The sequence below is a fragment of the Ceratotherium simum genome, chromosome 10, assembly GCF_057802395.1.
Source record: "Ceratotherium simum simum isolate JZ-2026a chromosome 10, ASM5780239v1, whole genome shotgun sequence".
Classification (NCBI taxonomy): domain Eukaryota; kingdom Metazoa; phylum Chordata; class Mammalia; order Perissodactyla; family Rhinocerotidae; genus Ceratotherium; species Ceratotherium simum.
In genome coordinates this window covers 53,937,213-53,953,643 of record NC_141909.1, presented here as the reverse complement: position 1 = coordinate 53,953,643, position 16,431 = coordinate 53,937,213, and the positions used below count along the sequence as shown (strand labels likewise).

The 16,431-nt window shown below is 39.9% G+C and overlaps 1 protein-coding gene across 4 annotated transcripts in view; it reads left to right on the top strand.

Moving 5' to 3' along the window:
• The first annotated feature begins 600 nt into the window (after positions 1–600).
• VWA8 (von Willebrand factor A domain containing 8) overlaps positions 601–16,431 on the top strand; it is a 359,640-nt gene continuing 343,809 nt past the window's right edge. The window contains exons 1-2 of one of the 4 annotated variants that reach the window (XM_087436018.1): positions 601–811; positions 10,745–10,822. In XM_087436018.1, coding sequence (XP_087292144.1) covers positions 649–811; positions 10,745–10,822 — 241 coding nt within the window. In that variant the 5' untranslated portion in view covers positions 601–648. The remainder of the gene's footprint in view (positions 812–10,744; positions 10,823–16,431) is intronic. The other 3 variants (XM_087436017.1, XM_087436019.1, XM_087436020.1) reach the window with 3 other exon arrangements.

Genomic DNA, 16,431 nt, shown 5'->3' with positions numbered 1-16,431 from the left:
AAGTACTGCATGGAAACACTGGCATGGTTACAATGAGTCAAGACGGGTGCAAGTTCCCACAGTCTCGAGAACACGTCCTTAATTTCTGGAGGGGATTTGAAGCAGCGTACCGGGAAAGCGCACTGTAAAAAGACTGGACCATTGACCAAGAAATGACCACTTAGTAAAAGCATCTGAAGAGTCACACCACCAAGCGCCCCTAAAACGCTTAAGCATTTCCTGAACACCTGAGAGTTTACAGAACTGCAGGGGAACGACTGGAGGCGGATCCACGTGAACAGGCGCAGGTGAATCCCGGAGAACAGGCGCAGGTGAGGGCGAGGAGCAGGCGCGCGTCGGCGCCAAGGGCCCGCAGCTCCACGGCCGCAGCACAGGAGCGGCCAGCCCTGCCCAGCGCTCCGCCGCGCCTGCTCCGCGGTCCGCCCCGCCGGCGACCGCCGGCTCCCCCAGCCCGCGCTCCGCAGCTCCCTCCGCCCCCGTGGGCCGGGCCGGCCCCAGACGGCTGAGCCTGCCGCGCCGGGGGAAGGAGTTTCCGGCGGACTCGGCGCGGTGCCGCTTCCTGTCCCCCTCGCCGCGCCGCCTCACGCTGCCCGCCCGGGACGCCGCTCGCCCCGGACCGCTCGCCGGCCCCCGCGACGCCCCGGCCCCATGCAGTCCCGGCTCCTGCTCCTCGGGGCGCCGGGCGGCCACGGCGGCCCGGCCGCGCGGCGCGTGCGGCTGCTCCTGCGGCAGGTGGTGCGGGGCAGGCCGGGCGGCGACGGGCGGCGGTCGGAGGTCAGACTGCGGCACGCCGGGGCGGGGGCCGACACAGGTAACCCCGGGACGCCCCGCCGCCCCCGCGATCCGTGCCGGGCCCCTGCGCGCCTCCGCCTCCCCCTCCCTGCTGCTTCGCTGCTCTTGGGAAGGAGCGCTGCGCCGGAGCCAAGAGATCAGGTTCTGGTCTCCACTTGCCGCTCCCTGCTGTGTAACGCGGGGCAAGGCGCTTGCACTCTCTGGGCCGCCTTCTGTGGCCCCTGGGATCTGGACTAAGGTTTCTGATAACCTGGCATAGTGCTTTCTCCATCCCCCACTGCTGCGTTCACTCCCAGATTTCTGACTTGGATTATAGTCCAGGCAGAGGTTAACGCAGCAGCCTTCAGGGGTTGTTGAAAGCTGGACTTGACCTTACTCTCTTGAGTCCAAAGGGTCTGGAAGCCGGTTTGTGACACGTTCCCAGCTAGGGCTAGTGGCGGCTTAGAAGTGTACATTGTCGCCGGAGAACCCATCGTTCATGATGTATTTAATACATGCATCCACGACCCTTTCCAAGCTTTACAGGAGTTTTCCTTTCTCACAGGTTCACATTTTCTTGGAGTGAAAATGACAACTTAATCTAGTTAAAACCCCTGACTCTACAATTGAGATAATTGAGACCCGGAAGTGAAAAGAGACTTGCTGGAGATCACACAGTCAGCTACTGACTACATTAGAATCACATGCTCTGATTTCTAAGCTCAGTGTTTTTTGGCTCAGAGCTGGTTTTACGAATCTCGTGTGTGTTGGAGTTATACAGCATTTGTGCTGGTTAAGGGAAGGGGTGTATGTTGTTGCTGCTCTTGAATGGCAAAGTGTTTCTAGGCAAGGTTTTGTCAATGTCATTTTTGCTTACAATAACGGAGATTTTCACTATGAAATTGTAGGTTTCATTGTTCCACTTGCGTTCCCCGTCTTCCTGCACTCCAAATAATTTTCCTTGCCAGGAAATGATCGATTTTAAGTCCCATACATTTCATTTCATTCATTCATTCGCTGAACAAATGTTTTTTCCTTTTCCTGTATAGAGATGTGATTTCAGATTTTGCCCCTTTATTAATTATTGTGACTTATAGGGTGTTTGTTTATTCCTTTGTTTTTTATTCTTTGAGTTTTTTGTTTGTTGCTCCTTTGTCCTAGAAGGCAGAGGTGAAGGGTGGAAGCATAGCATAATTTATAACTTGGGCTGTGGAGTTAAACAGTCCATTTGGATTTGGAGTCCATTTCTGCACTGTCTAGATATGGGGCATTGAGGGTAGGTTACTTAACGTTGTGTCCCAGTTTTCTTAACTGTAAAATGAGGATAAGGAGAGTGTATCTGTTAGGGTTGTTGTGAGAATTTAATTAGTTAATACAATTCCTGGCACATATTAATGTTCAATTAATGTTCAATAAAAGTCAGCTTCTTTATTATTCTTAGTATACATATTTTCAGCTATATGAGAGTTACTCTGTTTCTTTGGCTTTAGAAGAAATAAAACCAGTTCCTTTTAGGTCTAGAATGGTTCTAAACCTAAATGGTGGGTAGCAGATGGAATAGAGTTAATTCGTGTGAACTTTTTAAAAATTAAAATTGTTCTTTGTACATGAATAATACATGTTGATTACAAAAACATTAGCAATGTGTGTGCATGTGAATTTTTAACGTCTTTTGTATAGGTATTGGTGATTAATTGTAAATGTCCTCAAAATTTGTGTTAGGTCCAGCAAATCAAAGTACAGGCTTTGCTTCAAGTGGACACATTACAGAACATATTGACTCCTTAGACTCAGTCATTGACTCTGGCAGGATCAGACCACAGGAGTAAATTATGTAACTTACTTTCCTTGCCACTGCAAAGATTCACAGGGTTGAAGGTATTCCAACTGTGGATAAATGCAGCCGGGAACTCATCAGAGATCTGGACTCAAATACCAGCTGTGAGCTAGGTAAACAGGAGGCAAGCTCTTGGCTACCGTGGGACATAATGTTGGCCATCAAGGTTGGAGTGTCCCATTTTGAACCAGAGGTCATACACAGACAAATGTAAAACCACAAATAGCAGTATGCCGTAATGAATTACAGTTTAGTTGGAAAGATGCTTTCAGCTGCACTCACACATGTGACCAGTAACTCATTATCTCCTCTCTGCGTGTAATTGACCTTGTTTTCTAGTAGTTTGGAAAAAGAGCAACAAGGTACATAAACAATAGATGCAAGTTATATAATATTCTTCTCTCTCCTGGACTGTATGTATGTCTTATTTATCTTTATATTCCTTTTGGTGCCTGTCAACATTTTGTACCTAATAAGCATTCAGTGGCTTATGTTCAAGTTCATACAGAGAAGGAGCAGGAGAGGCTGGAATTGCCTTGTTGGCTTTCAAGATAGGAGCTTTATAAAGATTGTTAAGCAGAAGGAAGAGAGGGTCATTTATGTTAAAAAAAAAAAAAAATCACCGAACTCAATGCTTTTTATCCCTTGTTATCAGATAGTCTATGTATCTATAATTTGTAAATTCTTTATTATCACTTCACACTTCGATTAGTAGTACTGTCTCTTGGTTTTAGGAACAAAGAGATTAACAAAGAGGTTAGCTCCTACAAAAAGTTTTCAATAAGGATTATTGTAGTGTTTTGGCGGATGGAGCCAAGCAAGTTGGTTCAGTAGGACTCTGATGTTAAATAGGTTCAGATATACCATAGATCAAGATCAAATGATAAACCTGGAGACATACCTCTGTATAAATCCACCATGACACATTTAGTTCTATCCTTTAACACCATCACTAAAGGGATTCACTGCTTTATCTTTATGACTTTAGTGTATGAAATAAATTTGTTTATAGAAATATTTAAAAATACTTTTTGTACAAGAAATCTGTGTTCTTATAGAAAAGTGAAAAATACAGACAAAATCCCCTGAAACATAATCCTCCCACACAAATTCCCAATTGTCAACTTTCACAAATTCCCAATTGTCAACTTTTTGGTGTTAATTCTATCAGATTTTATAATATATATAATATTTACTTATTTATACAAATTTCTGTATAAAAAGTGGGATCATATGTGTTTTATAATTTATTCTCAGTCATTATTGTGAACATATTAACATGATAGATATTGCTATATGTGATCATTTTAAATAGGTATTAAGTTCATATGTTTATATAATTTATTTTACCAATTTCCCATTCTTGGACATTCAGGTTGTCTATTTTTAAATGTATAAACAGTGCAGTAAACATCCTTCTATGTGCGTTTCTGTGATTTTAAGGTTATATCCTTGGGCTACAATAGAATTAATGACTTTGGGGAGGGGAAATACAGAACTGTGGTTTCAACTGAGAAATGTATGGTAAAGGTAAAAACTATACTATGGTTCAGGTTTTAGCTCTGTATTTACTAATATTAAACTTTGGGGAAAATATTAACTACCTTGAACTTGCAGTAGGCTATTTTGACCCTGAGGACATTGTGACCCTGTTAGTGTATTAAAGAGTTAAGCAGTAAAATCCCATTATGGTTGTAACCTAATAAATCATTAGGAAGACCTGTATTGGGAACATGCAGACTAACCTGGAAATTGCTGATATATTTGGTTTTCTCTTGGGTCTAAGTTTTGTATTAAAAAAAATGGTGACAGTAAGCCAGTAGTTCTTAACCAGGGATCATTCTTCGCCTCCAGGGGGCATTCGGCAATGTCTGAAGACATTTTTGGTTGTCATAACCAAGAGGAAGGGGCTGCTACTGGTATCCAGCGGGTCGAGGCCATTGATGCTGCTAAACATTCTGCAATGCACAGGACAGCCCTCATAACAAAGAATTATCTGGCCCAAAATGTCAATAATGTTGCTGTTGAAAAACCCTGAACTCAACCAACTTCTTGGTCAAAGCTACAAGACATTCAATTGTCAGGACATTTCGTAGAATTGAATATCCTAAAATGTGTACACTCACTATCATAATCCATCGTTTACAGTTTGGAAGGGATTAAGAGCATTAAAAGGACATTTTAGGAGAAGGGATGCCACAGATTTGCCTGAAATACATAACTGAGAAAAGCATTATTGCGATTGGTAAAGATGTTGACAAGAGAGCAGCCTTGAAATATCTGAGGAAAATATCCATCTTTTTCTTGGGTTAGCCAAGAATTAAATAAAAACTGTCAGTCATAAAAAACTTTTAAAGAATTATTAGAAATTATCAATACAAGATAAAACTCTGACAAAGCTATATACTGCAAAATTTGTTATTGATTAGACATTGGAGAAAGAATAAAATCTTTTTGGTATTCAACCTCTGCTGATGGCCACAAAGGAAAACACAGAGTTGTAGAAGATATAATTGGTAAAATTCTATAGGGGCAAGAGAAGTGATTGATAAATCAAATCTTCACTGTAAAATAATAGTTTAAATAAAAGAAAAAGGATGAAGGAGTTTTTATGGCTTAGTGAATTTTACTCTGAAAGGTAATCACTTGATGAAAATTTATGAATGCTAGTATTATTCTGATTAAAATGTTTGTTTTCAGAATATCCTCGGGGTCAAAATGTCCTATATTTATCTCTGAGCATTTGTCTTTTTTGTAAAACAGGGACCATTACAGTTGCTCTGCCTGCCCTTACCTTAAAAAAATTGTTGTATTAGTCAGCAGTTGTTTGGTTTTAAGTGACAGAAATGTGCACAGAAAAACAGATCGATTGGTTCACACAGGTAGGAGGTCCAGTGGCTTCAGGCCAGGCTAGATGCAGGATGTTCAAATAACTTTAGGGCTTGGGTTTTTCTGCCTTTTTCCATGGTCCCCCTACTTTTCACTCTCCATTATTGGATCTTTTTTTTTTTTTTTTTTGGCTGTATTTGGTTTCAGTGTCTGGCAGGCTTTCTCCAAGTGGTAGCAGTGATAGTCTTACTGACAGCCCCAGACTTTCGTTGTCTTTACAGTGTCGGAAGAAGAGAGAACATCTTTTCCTGTGAGCTCTGACAAAAATCCTGGTGAGAACTCTTGTTGGCCAAACGTGCATCGTGTGCCCATCTCTAAAACAATTATTGTGGCGAGACGGTAGAATGTTTTGGCAGGGCTCCTGCAGGTTGTTAACTTCTGGGGGTTTTGTTGCTGGGGTAAAGATTCGGATGAGTGGTATAGACTCGAGTCAAACCAAATGGAATAGATTCTCCACTGCAGAGAGGGATTCTGTTGTCAAAAGAAAGGGAAAAGAATATTGGGCACTTAAAACAACTGTTCGCTAAAAATATAATAGAAATATATAAGACATGGAAAAACGATGTCTAGGCAGATTTATGTTGATTTGAATAATTTTTAAAGGAGGCTTCTCCTAAACTGTAATTTAAAATGTTTCGTACCCTGGAGCAATGCCCCATACACCATAGTGAAATAAGTGGGAGAAGGACTCTTAAAAGGACCAGTGGGAATAGAGAACCTGCGGAGCCGGTTTTCGTTCAAATCAATGTTAGGGCAGAAGACATGAAAGTGAGGATCTGAAAACTGATCCCCTTAAGACTTCCATGTTCTGTACCTTTGGAAAGCGTTTGTGCATTCTAGTCAATAGTTGTAATACAGTATGAGAAATACTATCACAGAAGCGTTAACCAGGTACTATACTAGCAGAAAGATGAGAATGGAGTGATCAATACTTTAGGGAAGTGGAGATCATGCAAAACGAAAAGTAGAAAAGGTTCAATGGGGAGATGAAGATATTTGAGGACTAGTTGTGTAAAGGGAAAGAAGTGTGAGAGAGATGTGGAAGGCCTTCCAGGCTGAGGGAATAAAGCATCAGTCACTGAGAGAGGAGTGTAAGAGGTAGAGCCCTTTGGACAACACATAGAGAAGATAGAGTTGTATTTTTCTCGGGTTAAAGTTGAGATCTCTGGAAATCGAAGTAAAGTGTCCCGTAGGCTATTGACAGGTATGGAACTCAGGAGAGAGATCTGAGCCAAAGTAAACATTTAAGACTTAGTGGTACAGAGGTCAGAATTCGGCCGTTGGTGTGGATTAGATGACTCAGGAAGGTGTAGCGTAGTAACAGAAGATGGCCAAGAACATCAGCGTTTGAGGCAGGGAGGGCAAAGGTTTAGACCATATGAATGTTGTTTTCCTCTTTGCCTACAGCAGACATGGCTTATTGATCACTGCCCTATTTCTTAATGAGTCCAATTTCCATTGTGATCTCTTTTTTGGATTTTTTAGAAGCCTGTTGCTTGATTTCCAAATGTTTAGGGATTTTCCAATTATCTTTTTGTTACTATTTATAATTTAATTCCGTTTTGATCAGAAAACATACTTTGTATGATTTCAATCCTTGGAAATTTATCGAGACTTGCTTTATGGTCCAGCCTGTGATCCAACTATTTTGGTGAATGTTTCATGCACATTTAAAAAGAATATGTATTCTGTCGTTGTTGAATGTAGTGTTCGGTAAAGGTCATTTAGGTTGAGTGGTTAATAGTCTTTTCAGATCTTCTCTATCCTTACTTCTTCACTTGATCTTAGCCAAAAGGCCGAGAAGCGATATCCTTACTTCTATACCCTTATATATTTTTTCCTGCTCTTCTATCGGTTACTGAGCGAGATATGTTAAAATGTCCAGATATGATTTTGGATTTGTCTGTTTCTCCTTTTAGATCTGTCAGTTTTTGCTTCGTGTTTATTCCCCAGCTCCCTCTTTGCCAGGTCACCTCCATAGGTTTGCCGTGTTCCTCCACAAAGGAGTCACAGCTCCTCTTAGGAGGCTTTCTTCAAGTACTTACTCTCTCTGCTTGCTCTCTCCCCTTGCCCCTTCAGGCTTAGGGATGGTAGTGGCTTTCTTGTTATTGCTGGTCCCAGGGTATTGCACCATCCTCGTTGGTTTTCCTACACTCTGCCTGCATCTTCATAAATGGTTCCTTTATTATACTCTCTTCAGTCACTCAGTTTTAATGTACCATCTGTTTCTTGCTGGGACTCTGCTGATAAGTGGATATATTTAGGAAAAATATTTCAATCAGTTGGAAAATCTAGTGCAAAAGTTAGAAATGAGTATATGTCTGACATGTTCAAGAAATAGTGAGGAGACCAGTGTGGCTGCAGTAGAGTAAGTGAGGAGGAGACTAGTAGGAGATGAGGTCAGAGAGGATATGGGGAACCAGGTCAGAAATAGCTTTTTAGCCCTTTGCAAAGCCTGGAGGGTTGAGCAGAGGCCTCGCATTACTTGATTCCCATTTTATTATGATCACTGTGGCTGCTCTGTTGAGAATAAACTGTAGGATGCAAGGGTTGAAACAGGAGATCTGTTAGGAGGTGAGAGATAATGCTATTTAAATGAGAAAATGAATTTAAGTAGAAAACCCCTGACTGGCGTGGATCAGCGTTATGGTGGTAGAGGATGTGGTAAGAAGGGGACAACACTAGGTATATCTTAAAGACAGAGTGAGTGGGATTTTCTGATGGATTGGGGTGTGAAAGAGAGAAAAGTTAAGAATGACTGCAAGATTTCTGCTCTGAGCAACTGGAAGGATTAAGTTGCCATTAGCAGAATTGGGGAATTCGTGAGGGGAGCACATTTTGGTGGAAAGATCAGTTCAGTTTTGACTATGTTAAGTTTAAGGTGCCTCTTAGGCATCTCAATATCTGTTGGATATCCATGTTTGGAGTTCTAAGGTCTGGGTTAGAGATATAAATTTGGTATCTAGCAATATATTAGTAACACTTAAAGGCATAAGACTGGGTGAGCTCATCAAGGAGATGTTGTAGACAGAATGGAAAAGAGGCTAGAACTAGGCCTCTGCACCCAAGGTTAAGAAGTTGGGGAGAAGAAGAAAAAGCAAAGAAGACTTGAGGAGTCATAGTGAGTTAGGAATAAAACAGAGGAGTGAGGGGTTCAAGGGGAGAGGGGCAGAGAGGGAGAGAGTGGTGGAATCTCCTATTGTGTGAGTCTTGTTAGGAAGCAGGGCCCTGCCTCCACTCTAGAAGTCACAGTGGTTAGCTCGTTCTTCTACTTGCTCCCTGGCAGCGCGGGCTGTGGGTCATAACGTAGGCTTGGCCAATTAAATGCCGCTGCCCAAGACTTTGAATCATGAGGGAGTTATGCAAAGGCTACAAGAATAGTTTACTTGTGGCGATGTCCTTATTATTTGAAGATGCATTGGAAAACTTTATTTTTATTTATTTATTTTTTAAAGATTTTATTTATTTTATTTTTTCCCCCCAAAGCCCCAGTGGATAGTTGTGTGTCGTAGCTGCACATCCTTCTAGTTGCTGTATGTGGGACTCGGCCTCAGGATGAACGGAGAAGTGGTGCCTCGATGCGCACCCGGGATCCAAACCCGGGCCGCCAGCATCGCAGCGCGCGCACTTAACCGCCAAGCCACAGGGCCGGCCCTGGAAAACTTTAGACTAAAGATGAAGAATCACAATTTCTGCGACTTAAGATAGTCCAACTTTTCTACAGTTTTGAAAAATATTAAAATAAAATGTTTGGGGGAAAAAAAGTTGTCCTCTGGTCATGGTGTCCCATGGTGTGGATCTAGTGGTGCCGGGTCTGTATCTCAGTGAGGTTATCCTGAGGTGTGACTTTGACTATGTTTCTTGTTGCCTTCCCTACTAGCTGTGGACTGGTTTCTCAGTCTAGGTCTCTTCAGTAACCCATGGTCCCTGTGAGCTATTTCACATAGCTGCTCTAACAGAAACCGGAATGTCCTTTTACTAAGCTAGTTTGAGAGGGAGGTTCCATTGCAGCAGTTATATGAAATATGAAATAGTTCATAGGAACTAGGGTTACTTAGACCCAAGATTAAATGAAATAACATAAATAATGTGTCTATAACAATGTTTGCCAAATAGCTAGTGCTTAGTAAGTATTAGCTGATGTCTAGACTAATTCAGAGGAAAATTCCTTTGATTTGTACAATTGAACTCTGAATATACATGTCTTCTTTATTAGAAAGTATACCTGTGTTTTACACAGTGTTTCTACTTTTCTCTTAATTTATCACATACCTGTGATAAATTTATTCATCTATAAAAACTTTTCACAGATTTACAGATTTCCTCATTTGTAAAGTCTCTGTCTCACAGGGTTATTTTGGGAATGTGTAAAATACTTAGAAGATAGTAATCATTCAACAAGTGTTGGCTGCTGTTACTATTACCGTGCCTTAAGGCCTTAGTCTCCAGGATACCTTACTAGCTCAAAACTGGCAGTGCTGAAAGGTGTGTTTTGCACAGCTACTTCTTCTAAGTGTCTTTGAGCCCTTTCCAAGTGAAGTTCCAGGTGCAGATGGTATCAGTATGTCTATTTTGCTGTTGGTGAGAGCGAAGCAGATTGTTTGGTTTAGTCCTGCACTTTAGTAGATCAGCCAGAAATTAATGTTACTTTAAAAAAGTAGAACCGCGTAGAAGTTACTGAGAACTTTTGCTCTGTTTTGGTTGTTTCATGTAGGAATTCTTGGCAAATATACCACTGGGCTTTGTTCTTTTTATGTACCTAGAAATACTGAATTTTGGGGTTATGTTGCCAGAGAACTTGAAGTTGTATGTAGTAAAAATAAGAACTTATAAAGATGTTAAAAAGGTTGCAGATATGTGTTAAAGATACCACCCTATGGATGCTTTGGATGATCTTAAGCAAAAAGCATCCTTCCGTATTGTTGTTGACTTTATTAGTATTGTAATTAATGAGAAAATAAAGCTGGTTAATATATTTTATTATACTTTACCTTTTTTGCTAACATAGCATTTAAAATGTGAATTTCGCTGATGTTTCACTTCTTTATATAACTTACACTTTGTGTAGAAATTTTAGAGCATAGTGCCTGACAGATGAATGTGTCTGTGGTGCCTGACACAGACTGATGTGTGGTACATTTCTATAACATCCTTCTCCATAGGTCAGGAAAATCATTGTGAAAGGCATAGTGTGTGGTTTTCTTACTTGTTTCTTGTAATGGTTGTGTTTCCTTATTCTCTTTTTAGGTGATACAGTTAATATTGGAGATGTATCCTACAAGTTGAAAACTCCTAAGAACCCGGAACTTGTGCCACAGAACTACAGTAAGAAATAGTCATTTATTTATGAATGAATAATTTAACTTTTCATTATGGGAATGTTCAAACACACACAAACTAGAGAGAATAGTATAAACCTGATGTATTTATCATTCAGCTTCAACATTTATCAATATGTACCAGTCTTCTTTTACCTGATCCCATTTTTTGTTCTGGAGTATTTAAAACCTATCCCAGACATTGTATTACTTCATCCATGAATATTTTAATAAAACATTTATTTTTTCACATACTGTTGTTTCTTTTTTAATGGGGATAAAATTTACATATAATAAAATTCACAGATCTTACGTACTCATTTTGGTTAGTTTGACAATTTTATAAACCCGTACCACTGCCTTTGACCAACAGTGATGTTCTGCATCCTTGCCAACACTGATATTTCTTGTCTTTTTTATTTTACTCATTCTGCTAGGTGTGAAATGGTAACTCAACATGGTTTTTGTTTTATTGAGGTATAATTCATATGCCATAAAATTCACCTTTTCAAAGTGTACAGTTCAGTGGTTTTTAGTATGTTCACAGATTTATGCAACCATACCACTATCTAACTTTAGAACATTTTCATCACCCCCAAAAGAAACCTCATACCCATTAACAGTCACTCCCTATTTCCTCCTCCTTCTCCCCTCACTGCCTTTGGCAATCACTAATATACTTTCTGTTTTTATGGATTTGCCTATTCTGAACATTTCATATAAATGGGATCATGCAGTATGTAGCCTTTGTGTCTGGGTTATTTTATAATTTTATCATTGCTTACAATGTTTTCAAAGCCCATCCATGTTGTAGCATGTATCAGTACTTCATTCCTTTTTGTGGCTAAATAATATTCCGTTGTATAGATATACCACACTTTCTTTACTCATTCATCAATTGATGGACATTTGGATTGTTTCTGCTTTTGGGCTATTACGAATACTGCTATGAACATTCGTATACAAGTTTTTGTATGGACATATGTTTTCAATTTTCTTGGGTATGTACCTCAGAGTGGAATTGCTAGGTCATATGGTTACTCTATGTTTAACATTTTGAAGAATAACCAAACTGTTTTCCAAGAGGCTGCACTATTTTACATTTCCACCGACAATATGTGAGGGTTCCAGTTTCTCCACATCTTCACCAATACTTGTTATTGTCTGTCTTTTTTATTATATCCATCTTCGTGAGTATGAAGTAGTATCTCTTTGTTGTTGTGATTTGCATTTCCCTAGTGACTCACAGATACTTCTTTGCTCCAAATCATGTCACTTCTCTTCTCAAAATTTGTTAAATGACTTTCTAATACCTTAGGAACAAAAGTCAATCCCTGCCTTTCATGATCTAGTCTCAGCCTCATCTCCTGCCATTCTCCTTCCCCTCCTAAGTTCCAGTCATTGGGCACACTATAGAATAATCTTTCATTCACTCTTCAGATTCTTCCACTAGACTATGTGCTCCTTGAGGGAGCATATCTCTCTTCCATCTGACACAAGTTTCCACTTACTCTACCTCCTAAATGGATCTACAATCTGTCCTCTCCACTCTGTCCCACTTTTCTTTTACTATATTTTTTGAGTTATTTTCTTAGTGGTTACTCTAGAGATTACAATTAACAATATAACTTAAACTTGTTTAGATTAATACTAACTTAATTTCATTAATATACAAAAACTTTCCTCCAATATAGCTCTGTTCCCTTCCACTTCCTTTGTGCTATTATTGTCACACAAATTATATCTTTATACATTAAAAGTCTATTGACACAATTTTATAATTACCGTTTTATGGAGTTGTCTTTTAAATCAGATAGAAGAAAAGAGTTACAAACAAAAATATGTTCATACAGTAGTCCCCTCTTATCCACAGGGGCTATTTCCTAAGACCCCAGGGGATGCCTGGAATTGCAGATAGTATAGAACCCTATATATACTATGTTTTTTCCTATACATACATACCCATGATAAAGTTTAATTTATAAATTAGGCACAGTAAGAGATTAACAATAGTAACTAATAAAATAGAGCAATTATAACAATAAACTATAATAAAAGTTACTGTAGATTTTAGCAACCTCAGCATATGATTTTTTTTTTTTTTGCTGTCCTTGTTAGGTCAAGAACTTTTACCTTTTCACTTAAAGGAAGCACTTTACGGCTTCTCTTTGGCATATCCAAATTGCCAACATCGCAACTCTTGTGCATTGGGGCTATTTTTAAGTAAAGTAAGGGTTACTTGAACACAAGCACTGTGATACCAGGACAATGATCTGATACTTGAGAAGGCTACAAAGTAACTAATGGGCAGGTAGCATATATGGTGTGGATATGCTGGACAAAGGGATGATTCACGTCCAGGTGGGACAGAGTAGGATGGCTGATGTGAGATTTCATCACACTACTCAGAACGGTGTGCAATTTAAAACTTCTGAATTGTTTATTTTTGGAATTTCTCTTTTAATATTTTTGGACTGTGGTTGACCACAGATAACTGAAATTGCAGAAAGTGAAACTGCGAATAAGAGGGGACTACTGTACAGTCTTTATATTTACAGATGTGGTTATCTTTACTGGTACTTTTTCTTTCTTTGTTGTAGATTTGAGTTACTTTCTTTTTTTTTTTTTTTTTATAATTTTATTTATTTATTTTTTTCCCCCAAAGCCCCAGTAGATAGTTGTATGTCATAGGTGCACATCCTTCTAGTTGCTGTATGTGGGATGCGGCCTCAGCATGGCCGGACAATCGGTGCGTCGGTGCGCGCCCGGGATCCGAACCTGGGCCACCAGCAGCGGAGCGCGCGCACTTAACCGCTAAGCCACGGGGCCGGCCCTTGAGTTACTTTCTAGTGTGCTTTCATTTCAGCGTGAAGGAAAGACTCCCTTTAGTATTTCTTGTAGAGCAGATCTGCTAGTGATGTATTCTGTTTTTGTTTATCTGGAAATTTCTTAATTTCTCCTTTGTTGTTTGAAGGATAATTTTACTGGATACAGAATTCTTGGTTGACCGTTTTTTCTTTTGGTTGACGGTTTTTTCTTTTAGCACTTTGAATATGTCATCTTACTGCCTCTCGCCTCCGTAGTTTCTGATGAGAAGTCAGTTTTTAATTTTATCAAGGATCCCCCTCTATGTGATGAATCACTTTTCTCTTTGCTCTCAAGATTCTCTCTTTGTCTTTGACTGTTGGCAGTTTGACTACAATGTGTCTAAGTGCGGATCTCTTTGAGTTTGACCCATTTGCAGCTTGTTGAGCTTTTTGGATGTGCAGATTAATGTTTTTACATCAATTTGGGGGAGTTTTTGGCAATTATTCTTTATTGTTATTTCTTTCTTCCCTCCTCTCTCACTTTCTTTTTCTGGAACTCCTATTATGGGTGTGTTGATATACTAGCTGGTGTCCCACGGGTTTCTGAGGTTCTGTTTGTTTTTCTTCATTCTCTTTTCTTTCTGTTTCTTAGACTGGATAATCTCAATTGACCTATATTCAAGTTTGCTGATTATTCTGCCTGCTTACATCTGTTGTTGAGCCCCTCTAGTGAATTTTTTCAATTCACTTATTGTAGTTTTCAACTTCAGAATTTCCATTTAGATCTTTTTAATAATTTCTGTTTCTTTATTTATATTTATATTTATATTTATATTTATTTGTCATACTTTCTTTTAATTCTTATACATGGTTTCTCTTAGGTCTTTGAACGTATTTATAATAGCTGATTTAAAGTGTTTATCTACTAAGTCCAGTGTCTGGCTTCCTCAGAGATAGTTTGACTGATTTTTTTCCCTCTGTGTAGGGGCCATACTTTCCTATTGTTTGTGAAAATTTTTTTTGTTGAAAAGCAGACATATTAAATAGTATGATGTGGCAACTCTGGAAATCAGATTCCTCTCTTCCCACGTTTCGTTTTTGCTACTTGTTGTTGTTGTTGCTGTTTATTTGTTTTGTGATTTTCATAGACTGTTTTTCTAAAGTTTGTATTCTTTGTCATGTGCAACCACTAAAGTTTCTCCTCAGTTAACTTGGCGGTCAGGTAATGATTGGACAGAGATTTCTTAAATGCCTTGAACAAATAAGCTTCTCTCAGCCTTTGCCCAAGGCCTCTGTGTGCGTGTTGGGCATGATTTCAGTATTCCACAGGCAGCTTACCAGTGTGTCTTAGGCTTTACTTCCTGCTTCTGCAAAGCCTTAACATCAGCCAGAGGTGAGAGATTTGGCCCTTCTCGGGACTTTCCTGGATGTGTGCATAGTCCTGCACATGGCCTTTTAGATTCCTAGGCATACACTGGAGCTTTTTAAAGCCTCCTTTGCATATCTAATTCTCAATTTTTCCCTTTAAGTTTTTTTTTTTTTTTTTAAGTTTTTTGATCATCCTCATGTTAGCTCCAACTGCTTTTGCTGCCTCAGGCAGCTGTGATATTAAGCAATTGTTGCTGATTTTTTTTGACAAATGCCCTGGAGGTAGTGCTGTTTGCACACAGGGAGCTCTGAGTGTGTCAAATAAAGACAAATTCTAAGAATGGAGCTTTTCAGGGAGCTGCTAGACAGGTCAATATGGATAGTTCTCTCGGGGTAGAGCTTTTGGGAAGCTCTAACCCTGTTCTGTCCTCTTCAGTGGTTGCCAGACTGCTAGTTTTCACCATTGTTGTGGGCAGTTGGTTTTTATTTATTTATTTATTTATTTTTAATTTTATTTATTTATTTTTCCCCCAAAGCCCCAGTAGACAGTTGTATGTCATAGCTGCACATCCTTCTAGTTGCTGTATGTGGGATGCGGCCTCAACATGGCCGGAGAAGCGGTGCGTCGGTGCGCGCCCAGGATCCAAACCCGGGCCGCCAGCAGTGGAGCGCACGCACTTGACCGCTAAGCCCCAGGGCCGGCCCCGGGCAGTTGCTTTTTAAGACTACCACAGACTAGGGAGAGATATGGGAACAGGTCAAGTTAAAATACTACAAAGCTCACTGTTCTTACTGAAGTTCACCCATTTTTCTTGGTTAAATGCTTGTTGGATTGTTAAAAGCCTTTTGTTAATTTCCAGAGTTCTGAAAAAGTTGATTTTGACAATTTTTTCCAGTATTCTCATTGCTTTGATGAAAGAGTAGATTTTCAGAGGTTCTTACTCTGCTATTCCAGTAGTGCATGTCTTCTCATTGTGGTTTAAATATTTATTTATTTATTTTAGTGTGTGTGTGTGTGTGTGTGTGAGTGTGAGGAAGATCAGCCCTGAGCTAACATCCATGCCAATCCTCCTCTTTTTGCTGAGGAAGACTGGCCCTCAGCTAACATCTGTGCCCATCTTCCTCTACTTTATATGGGACGCTGCCACAGCATGGCCTGACAAGCAGTGTGTCGGTGCGTGCCGGGGATCCAAACCCCGGGCCGCCAGCAGCAGAGCTTGCACACTTAACCACTATGCCACAGGGCCAGCCCCTCATTGTGGTTTAAATTTGCATTGCTCTGGTGAGTAATGATGTTCAAGATATTTTCTTATGCTTATTGGCCATTTGTATATTTTTTGTGAAGTGTCTTAAAATGTTTTTGCCTTTTTAAAAAAATTGAGTTGTTTGCCTTTTTATTGTTGATTTGTAAAAAAGTTCTTCATATATTTTGGACACAAGT